At 47.9% G+C, this 10,012-nt stretch overlaps 1 protein-coding gene and 1 long non-coding RNA gene across 2 annotated transcripts in view; both read left to right on the top strand.

Annotated features, from left to right (window-relative positions):
* Window positions 1–4,198, top strand: part of Lasp1 (LIM and SH3 protein 1) — a 46,936-nt gene extending 42,738 nt beyond the window's left edge. The window contains exon 8 of the mRNA XM_008845280.3: window positions 1,529–4,198. Coding sequence (XP_008843502.1) covers window positions 1,529–1,702 — 174 coding nt within the window. The 3' untranslated portion in view covers window positions 1,703–4,198. The remainder of the gene's footprint in view (window positions 1–1,528) is intronic.
* A 3,163-nt stretch (window positions 4,199–7,361) lies between these two features.
* On the top strand, window positions 7,362–9,055 carry LOC115072391. The gene is made up of 2 exons (XR_003851448.1): window positions 7,362–7,672; window positions 8,203–9,055. It is a non-coding gene; the product is annotated as an uncharacterized LOC115072391 (long non-coding RNA).
* The last annotated feature ends 957 nt before the right edge of the window (window positions 9,056–10,012 follow it).

Genomic DNA, 10,012 nt, shown 5'->3' on the forward strand with positions numbered 1-10,012 from the left:
CGGGAGGCAGAGGCAGGCGGATCTCTGTGAGTTCAAGGCCAGCCTGGTCTACATAGTGAGTTCCAGGACAGCTGGGGCTACAGGGAGACCCTGTCTCAAAAAGACAAAAAAAAAAAAGGACAAAAACAATAAATAAAGTAAAAGATAAAGCCTAAGGGCTAGGGAATGGCTCAGTTGGTAAAGTGACTGCCACTAAGGGCTAGGGGATGGTTCAGTTGGTAAAGTGACTGCCACATGAACTTGAGAGCCTGAGTTCAATTCCCAGAGCCCATGTAAAAATGCTGGGTGTGGTGCTGGCCAACCAGTCTAGTCTAATTGTTGAGCTATGTACAGATGAGTGAGAGACTGTCTCACTGCCACTTACCTAATAAGCACAGGGCCTTGGGGTGCTAGCTAGCCTCAGTACCATGCCCTTCTTTGATCTTTTTGAAAAGGGTTTTCCTGTAGCTGAAGTTGGCCTGGAACTTGCTATGTAGACCAGGCTGGCCTTGGACTCACAGAGATCTTCCAGCCTCTGCCTCTGGAGTGCTGGGATTAAAGGCCTGAGCCACCATGCCCAGCGACTTCAAACTTTGAAAAAAGGAAAAGATCACCCTGGTGCCCATGTGGGAGATGCTACAGTTGAAGCCTCAGGGGAATGGGGCACATTTAGGAGTCAGTTGTAGAATGCAGCCCTACGTGGCAGTGGCAACTCAGCCCAAGGTAGGGCAGAGTAAAAGTATAGAGACCAGCTCATTTTGTACGGAGTATGATCTTTAATATTGCAGTGTCCTATTCTTCAATGTGGAGACCCTGGGAAGATCAATGTCAAGGGCAGTAAGTGTCAGAGGAAGTAAGGTGGCTGCCCACAACTGGAACATGTCATGTGTACTTAATGACATTCTGTCATAGGTTTGGAAGGTGGCATCTTACAGATGGCTTTTGTCCTCAACTTGGGTCTGAAGTCAGCCTAATAATAGTTTCAAAAAGAAAACACTGGTGCTGATAACCCTCCAAATAATACTGAATAGGCCATGTCCCTTTTTTGTTTTTGTGTTTTGCAGTGTTGAGAATTGAGCCCTGGGCCTGAGCATACCTGGGTTTTTAGAGACAACTATGTAGTCCAGGTTGGCCTTGAACTCAGGATCCTCCTATCTCAGCCTATTGTGTGCTGGTTTGGCATATTAAATTTTAAGTTACTATCTGGGCATCATGCCCGTGAGATCTTACTGCTTCCCTGTAGGGACAGACAAGGTGAGTGTCTCTGCAGCCTGTCCTGTACCTGGCCCTTTGTAGATGCCAAATACATTGGAAAAGTGTGAATACATTTCCAAAATGAGAAATAGGTGCAAGAGAATTCACAGGAAACCCATCTCAGGTCCCATCGTTTGGTTCATTATCCCCTAAACCCTGCTCTGGGCTCCACAACAGATAGAAACACAGTGGTCTGGGAGGTCGCTTGGTGGAGTGTTTGCTGGCACAGGTGCTGGTCTGGGTGTGGGAGAGCCAGCATCCAAGGCCCTGGCTGACTACTGACTGTGCCCCTCAGAAACGGTACCGTGCTGTGTATGACTACAGTGCTGCTGATGAGGACGAGGTCTCCTTCCAGGATGGGGACACCATTGTCAACGTGCAGCAGATCGACGATGGCTGGATGTATGGGACCGTGGAGCGCACCGGCGACACAGGGATGCTGCCAGCTAATTACGTGGAGGCCATCTGAGCTGTGTGCTATCCTACCCTCGTCTTCAGTGCATTCCATGGCATCACATCTGTCCTGGGGCCTGACCCGTCCACCCTTCAGTGTCTCTGTTTTTTAAGATCTGCAACTGCTTCCTTACCCCCATCCCTCCTCCAGCTTCTTTTGCCAACCGAAGCCTTGTTCTACCACTTTCTCGGCTCCTTCCTCTGGCAGGTTTTTCCTTTGACTGACTTCTTGGTTCTCTCTCTGGATGGAACAGGCTGGGCACTCTGGGGAGGCCAGGATTGCTCTGAGGAGGGTGGGATCATAGGGCTGGACTGAAATGGGAAACCCAGTAGTGAGATCCCTTAGCTCCCAGTTTCTCTTGCCTGTCTGAGGCCCTTCAGAACCTCCTGCCCAGCTTTCCCAACACCCACACATGTGAGGACTGGGGTAAGCCCCAGACCCCCATGCAGGGCTCCACACATTCCCCAGGGGTGGATATGGGGGCTCTGTTGTATAGGGACCAATGTGATGAATTTACCTCTTTCTGCTAGTCCACCAAGGGAGCTCCTAACCTGCTGCCTCCTCAAGGTGCCCAAAGGAGAGCAGAGTGCTTTGGGCTGAATTCCTGCCCCTGCCTGCATTCCTTCACTCACATGCCTCCTGCCCACACAGATCTAGGGTGGGCAAAGAGCTCCCCAGGAAGCACAGCTTAGTTCTAGGGACAGAGTAGGAAGGGTGTTCTCCTTGGGGCTCTTTTGCTTCCCTGCCCACCCCGCCACCCCCAGCCTCCAAGGACTTTCTTATCTCTGGCTGGAATCCTGCTTGGAGGAGTAGGGCAAGGATGCCTCTGGAATCTGAGTTAGCTGGATTGTTTCTTCCTGCTCCTCTGGGAAGAGGTCTCTGGGCCTCTGACTTTCCCTCCCCTGCCCAAGGCAAGATGACCTTGGAGTGAGCAAAACCAGCAGCCTCTCTGTGTGAGGGTGAGTGGAAGGGACAGGTAGGCAGGTGTGTGTCTACTGGTGTCTCTGGGCATGTGTGTAATATGTGTGTGTGTGTGTGTGGAGAGAGCGCGAAAGAGAGAGGAGAGAAGAGAGACAGAAAGGCTCTCACAGTCTGCTCCTGGACACACAGAAGGCCCACATCTTTTTGCAAGGGGGGCTGTTTGGTGAGTTGCTCCCTGAGGAGGTGGGGGAAGACTTCTGGGTTAGACCTGCTTTCCATTTGTGTCTGGGGCTACAGAGTAGGGTACCAGAAGGACCTGTCACTCACACTGTGGCTCCTCACGTGGGCTCTCCCTCTCCCTGGAGGAAGAGAGTACCCAGGGCTCTGAAACTGGCAGCACCAACTCCAGGCTGGTGCTAAACTCAGGTTCCTCCTTTTGCTCTTGGGGCCTGGGATAGCCCTCATGCAACTTCATTCATCTCTGGGTTTTCTTGTCACCCTCACTGGATCCAACACCTGCCTTTCCTGAGTCCAGCATCTGGTCCCTTTACACACTTAGACCCTGCAGATGAGGGTCACACCTCAAAGCATTGGCCAGGTCAGCAATGACCGCAGTGGTCACAGGCAACTTGCAAGGGCTTATTAGATGGCTAGAGAGTAGTCTGAGGGAGTGACAGTGTCAGGAGCCTCTGCCTGACCTGTCTTCTTTACTTTTGATCCCAGCCTGGTGAGGGCAGGAGGAGTGTCCTCTTGGGCAGTGTGGGAACAAGGGAGCCCAGGAGGACCTTGTGGAAGCATCTCGGGGGAGGTGAAAGTCTATTCTGTTTCTTCTTGTTCTCAAAGCACAATGTGGTCAGGGGCACACATTGTATAAGGACCAGTGCTTCGGAGGTGGTGAATTGATGGGAAGGAATCGCAGGCCTCCTGGTTCCATTTGGCTGGCCCGCCCTTCCCAACATGTCAAATCAGCCACTCTATTCCTATCCTAAAAATAGGGGGCACTTTCTCATACCCCCAGAGAGAGGAGGGGTTATACTGGTGCTGAGGGCCCCAGGGTTGCTGGAGTCCATGTTTCTTTCTGGAAATGTCCACCCTAAAAGAGCAGTCAAATCTCAGGAAACAAGGCACCTCCTCTAAAATGTGAACCTAACTTTTGTGGACCAATCCTATAATGCAAAAAGCCCAATGGTGAGAAATGTGAATTCTCCCAACACCACTTTCCCTCTTCCCTCCAGGGAAAACTTTTAATTTCTTAATTTCTGCCTTTTTCCCTTCACATATGCACTTTTGGGCCTTTTTAAATAGCTGGAAACAAGAGAGAAAAGTACCACCCCACAAAGCCGGTACTAAAAAAAAAAACAGAAGTGACCCTGTGAAAATCGCCTCTGTCCAACATTTCATCTGTGTGTGTGAAGCCACCCACTCTTTTTTACAGGGCTGTTGTCTTTCCTTCATCTGTTTGGTCCCCTCCCTCCTGGCCTCATGCTGGGGACCAGCTCTTTCTGGCCTGTTAGGATTCTGAACATTGACTTGAACCACAAGTGAATCTTTCTCCTGGTGACTCAAATAAAAGTATAATTTTTACCTGCGGACTGGGCTTCCTCTTTGGCTCTGAGTAACTACTGTGTTGTGTATTATGTCCTGTCTACTGGGGGATGTCAGCCTGTCCCCACAGTGAGCCCATCTACCCCTCAGGGTGAGTAGGACCAGGCTAGATGCCAAAGAGCAGCTTGTTCTTGACCATGACCTGACACCTGTTTCCTTCACTCATGGCTTCCACCACTGACCAGCCTAGAAAATGCCCTCTAGACAGTAGCCTGGAAGGCAACCCAAACCTATCTTTCCACTTGTCTTCTCTTCCATCTCCTTCCAACCCTGTGATGGGCTGGTTGTCTCCTGTCCAGGGCAGCCCTTTGTGCATCTCCCATGCTCCAGGCTTGGCTGGAGGCACCATGGTCTTGGCTCAGTGGGGCTCGGAAGAGGCCTGGGGTAGAGAATATAGCACCCCTGGACCCTGGCTCCAGATCACTGGAGAGGGGTATTTTCTGCTGAGGTTCTACATTAAGGCATCCTCTAGTCTCAGGGTAGCAGCAGGTGGAGAAGGAAAGGGCTGAGTGTGAAATCAGAATAATGCCCAGGTCAGCAGAGCTGGAGCAGAGTGGGGAGTACACAAGGCAGTTCTGAATGACACAAAGGCAGTTCTGACACTGTTCCCCAAAAGGAGCTGGCAGCTTACTAGTTTCTAACACCAGGGGAAGAGCCCCCTGACCTGTCACCAGTGGGCCTGCCTTCCTGCAGTGCTACATTACCCTGCCTGGAAGCCTCACCAGTTACCTGACTGGGTTCCCTGTTTACAGAAGGCTCTGGGCCAATGGGAGGAGCTTCCAGACCTTTTTGGGCATGGCCTAAATTCCTGAGGCCTAGTGTTAGTAAGGGGGTTACTATCATTTTAAGCCCTAAGCCTGGGTGTCAGAAATGTCATAGACAAATTCTTTAATAGTAAACAGTTGAGACTTACAAAAAAAAGTAGAAAGCAACAAAAGGTATTGAGGGATTTTTGTTGTTTTGAGACAGGGCTTACTATGTAACCTTGGCTAGCCTGGAACTCACTATGTAGATTAGGGTGGCCTCCAACTCGGATATCTACCTGCCTCTGCCCCCCCAATGCAATTGTGTGTGTGTGTGTGTTGTGTAGATACATGTACCACAGCATACATGTGGAAGTCAGAGGACAACTTGGAGGAGTCAGTTTTGTCCTTCCACCATGTGGGTCCTAGAAACTGAACTCAGGTCATCAGCCTTGTAGCAAGCACCTTTACCCCTGAGCCATCTTGCCTGCCCTGATACTACTGAATCTTACAAAGACATTTTTCCCTTGGAAGGAACGACTTGAAAGCCAGGTGGTGCATACCTGTAATCCAAGTAGTTAGGAAATAGAGTCAGAGGAATCAGGAGTTCAAGGCCAACCTGGGCTACATGAGATCCTACCTCAGAAAAGCAAAAAAAAAGCTGGGCATGGTGGCACACGCCTTTAATCTCAGTTCTTGGGAGAGAGAGGCAAGTAGATCTCTGAATTCAAGGTTAGTCTGGTCTACATAGTTCCAGGTCAGCCAAAGATACATAGGAAGACCCTGTCTCAAAACAACAAAACAAGCTGGACATGGTGGTGCATACCTTTAACCCCAGCAGTTGGGAGGCAGAAGCAGGCAGATCTCTGTGAATTCAAGGCCAGTTTGGTCAACATAATGAGTTCCAGGCCAGCTGGGGCTACAGAGAGACCCTGTCTCAAAAAGACCCTGTCCTTCTGGGCTAAAAGTCAAAATGTCCTTGGGCCTGTTAGCAGCACATTCTGCTCCAAAAGCCAAAAACGTCAAAAGTATTTGAGAGCTTGTATCTAATCCTTAAAAGATTTTAGGGTTACCTCTTCAGAGGGGGGTATGTTGGAGGGGAGGGAGAGGACATGGATTTGATCAAAACACCTTATATGCATGTATGAAATTCTCAATAAAGTTTTTGTAAAAGTTAACAAAAAAAAAGTTCCTGTCTTCAAACAAACAAAAACCCCACGCAAAACCATACAACAAAAATGGGCTAGAACAATGGCTTAGAGGTTTAAGAGCATTTGCTGCTCTTGCAGAGGACTAAGATTCAATTCTCAGCACCCACATGGCCACTAACCACCAGCTATAACTCCAGTTCCAGGGGATCTGATGTCCTCTTCTGACCTCTGCTGGCATTGTACCCCACGGGTGTACTTACATACATGCAGGCAATACATATACAATAAAAAAAAAAAAAAAAAAAAAAGCCGGACATGGTGGCACACACCTTTAATCTCTGTGAGTTCAAGGCCAGCCTGGTCTACATAGTGAGTTCCAGGACAGCTGGGGCTACAGGAAGACCCTGTCTCAAAAAGACCAAAAAAAAAAAAAAAAAAAAAACCACTTGAATCAGCTTTTCTAAACACTACCCAGGTGTGGGCGTGGGTATGAGGGTTTCTCACCATCGTCTCTGAGGTTGAAACTGATGAACTCTCAAGACACAAAAAAGTGTGAGGAAGGCACAGAAATGAAAAGACAAGGGAGAAGATACCCTACAGTGACACAAAAGAGCATTGCAGTCAGAACACCTAGAACAACAAAGCAAGCCAGTCTGGGGTGGGTTCAGCAAGAAGCGTGATCACCTAGCTGTGGGTCCCACCCTGGCTTTGACAAGCTTAAGAGCATCAGGCAAGCACCTGACCACCTGAACCCCAGGCTATGACTTCCAGGCAGGTTGGAAGTACACCACGTGTGCAGTACCTGGCACGAAGTACAGATCACATAAATGCTAGTTGATCCCCAGGGATGCCACTACATGAGACCTTTGTCCCTGTTCTCTGAACTTGCCCATCCAACTAGCAAGCCATTATTCTGTGATAAACTGCCAAAGATGTATTAAGGACTATGGCAGGCAGTCGGGAGAATCCATTCCTAGCAGGTCTGGGTAGAGATTCAATGCTCCTCTTCTCCCCTGGCTGCCCACTCGGTGTAGAAATTGTATCTAAATACAGATAGCATTTCCATACAGAGGGCTGGCACTGGCTTCCTGGGAAGAAATTGAGCCTCTTGGGTTCTGCCTGGTCTAAAAGTAGCGGTTCCCTGGTTACTCACTGCGGGGTTTTGTGATTGGTTGACTGTGGTGATGGGGGTGGGGCGTGAGCTGCGGATGGAGCTGCAGCATCCCTTAGTCTCAGGCCCCTGGGAGGGCCGGGGGAGGAGGGGACAGGAAGTGGGGCAGGATAGGAGCCATTTCTCTGCAGGGATCGACCTCCCCGCTCGCCGCTCCCATTTACCCAGAATCCAGGGGACGCCTGCCTGGGAGTGAACCATGCTCGATATTTTCATCTTGATGTTCTTTGCCATCATAGGCCTGGTGGTTCTGTCCTACATTATCTATCTACTCTAGTGACCTGGAGTTGTGGCCTGGAAGCTGCTGGGGCTACGAGGGGAAGGATGGAGCTGAAGGGTCGAGCATCCTGCTTGCTGACGCACTGGAGAAATTTGCTTCTGGTCCTTATTTCGGGTATTGATTTAAAACAAAACGAAAAGAGAGCTGGTTTTCCTGTTTATCAGACGCACTGACAGCATTTCTTGGGTCAATCTGAAAAGAATAAGCTTTTGGGGGGAAACTAAAATATTTTCCTAAAATTAAAAATAAATTCCACAATGCTCTGGGTTTTTAGGTAGGATGGGTCGGTGGGGCAGATGTGGTAGGCAGGAACTATCATTTCTTAATTTCTACTTAAAGTTAGATGTAAAGCCATGTTGTCCATTTTCTCCTGGCAGTGACAGGTACAACGCAGCTTATCTGTCAGCAGGGTGGTTTCCAAATCTGCTGGCATCACTGCATTCATTAATTCACTAGTGATTTGTTCTCACTGGAGGAACAGATAACAAATGAAATTTTCTTAAAGTGAGGTCTGGGGGAAATGGCCATTTTTCCCAGCTGTGGAATTCAGCATGGAGGGCAGAGAGGAACTCTGAATTCTCTTGCTAGTCCTTGACCAGTAGAGCTATCTTTGCTGAGCATTTTTGTTTTTGGGTTTCTCACAGCTCCTGTCTTCAGTCCAACAAGAGGGCTCTTACCAACAGCAGCAGTCCTGCTGCCCAGCTGACTTCTTCCACAGCATCTGGATGTGGTTAACCCCTGGCAAGCAGGGACTTTGTGAAGCAGAGACACTCCCCTGGAACATCAGGAGTTCATGAATGCTACTGGAGATGCTGAGTGTGTTTGAGCGGTAGACAGTATGTTGAGAATACAGAAAGTTGAAATGTAGATGCATTAAAGGCTCCACGGAGAACTGCCAAACATTCATGTGGGTAGCCTTTCCTTAGGTCTAAATACAACTGCGCATGATGCTGAAATATGTTCTTTCTTTTCTGTTTCATAGGCAGCTGTTCCCTTGTAAGTTCAAGGGCAAGTTCAAGTTGTCAGTCTTATCAATGTTTTTATGAATTGCACAATCTAAGGTTGTGTGGTTTTCCTTCTCTCGATCTCCAGTCAAAAGAAACATGCCATTTAAGTTTTATTTAAGTTTTCATTTCTTCCCTCCTCATCCTACTTGTCTTCAGCTTCTCATTTGAAACATGAAGTATTTATAAAGTTCTCATTATTTGTACCTAATTATAAATTATTGAAACAAAACAGATATACGTATTTAGGAAAGAAAATTTACCCCAAAAGGGTTTAAAAACATTTTTAAAAATTGTCAAATGTTCCTTTTCTGTGAGAAAAACTATTAACATATATCCCTGTCCAGTTAGGGTTGAAGAAACTATATTTTGGGATTCAGAGTAGATTTGGCCCCAAATCTGTGGTGTTTGTCTATTCTTTTGAAGAACCCATCATAATTGTTCAACATTTGATTTTCTTTTCTACCTTAAAAATAAACAAGGACAAAGTAAATTAATAGTTACTTAATAGTGATATTGTGTTCAACTAATGTTTTTAAAAGGAATAAACTGTGTGTAGTGGCACATCCCTGTAATGCCAAAACTTGGGAAGTTGAGGCAGGAGGAGTCCAAGGCCAGCCTGGGCTAAGAAAAAAAAAGAAGGAAGGAAAGGAGGAGGGAGGAAGGGAAGAAGAAAGAAAGGGAGGAAGGGGAAAGGAAAAAAATAAAGGGAGAGAAAGGAAAGAAGGAAGAAGGGAAGGGAGAAAAGCTGGAGAGATGGCTCAGCAGTTAAGAGCACTGGCTGCTCTTGAGTTCAGTTCCCAGCACCCACATTGTTGTTAACAGCTGTTACTAACTCCAGTTCCAGGGAGTTGGGAGAGGGATGGATCTAATGCCCTCTTCTGACTTCTGCGTGCACTGTGTGCACATGGTACACTTACCTGCCGGCAAAACACTCATACACATAAAATAAAATTTTTTAAATAAATTTTTTAAATTGTAAGGACAGAAAGGATGGAAAGAAGGATGGAAAAAAGAAAAAAAGCAAACAGAGATTGTGTAATATGCATCCTGAACAAAGCTGGGCACCTGCTGTTCCAGATAAAGCAGGAGGACTGCTTGAGCTCCAGAGTTTGAGGGGGGCCAGCTTCAGCCTTAAGGGAAGACCTTGCCTCTGTCTTCTTTTCATTCTTTATTTTTGCAGTGCTCAGGATTGAACCCAGGGCCTCATCCATGTTAGGCAAGTCCTCTACCACTGAGCTACAGCCCCAGCCCAAGACCCCTACTTCTTAAAAATAGTAACAATCAAGCTGGAGAGATGGCTCAGTGGTTAAGAGCACTGACTGCTCTTGCAGAGGACCTGGGTTCGATTCCCAGCACCCACATGGCGGCTACCAACCGTCCTTAATTCCAGTTCCAGGGGAATCCAAAGCTCTCTTCTGACCTCCACGGCATTGCACGACATGGGTGC

Source organism: Nannospalax galili, unplaced genomic scaffold, assembly GCF_000622305.1.
Source record: "Nannospalax galili isolate Female #2095 unplaced genomic scaffold, S.galili_v1.0 scaffold1382, whole genome shotgun sequence".
Lineage (NCBI taxonomy): Eukaryota > Metazoa > Chordata > Mammalia > Rodentia > Spalacidae > Nannospalax > Nannospalax galili.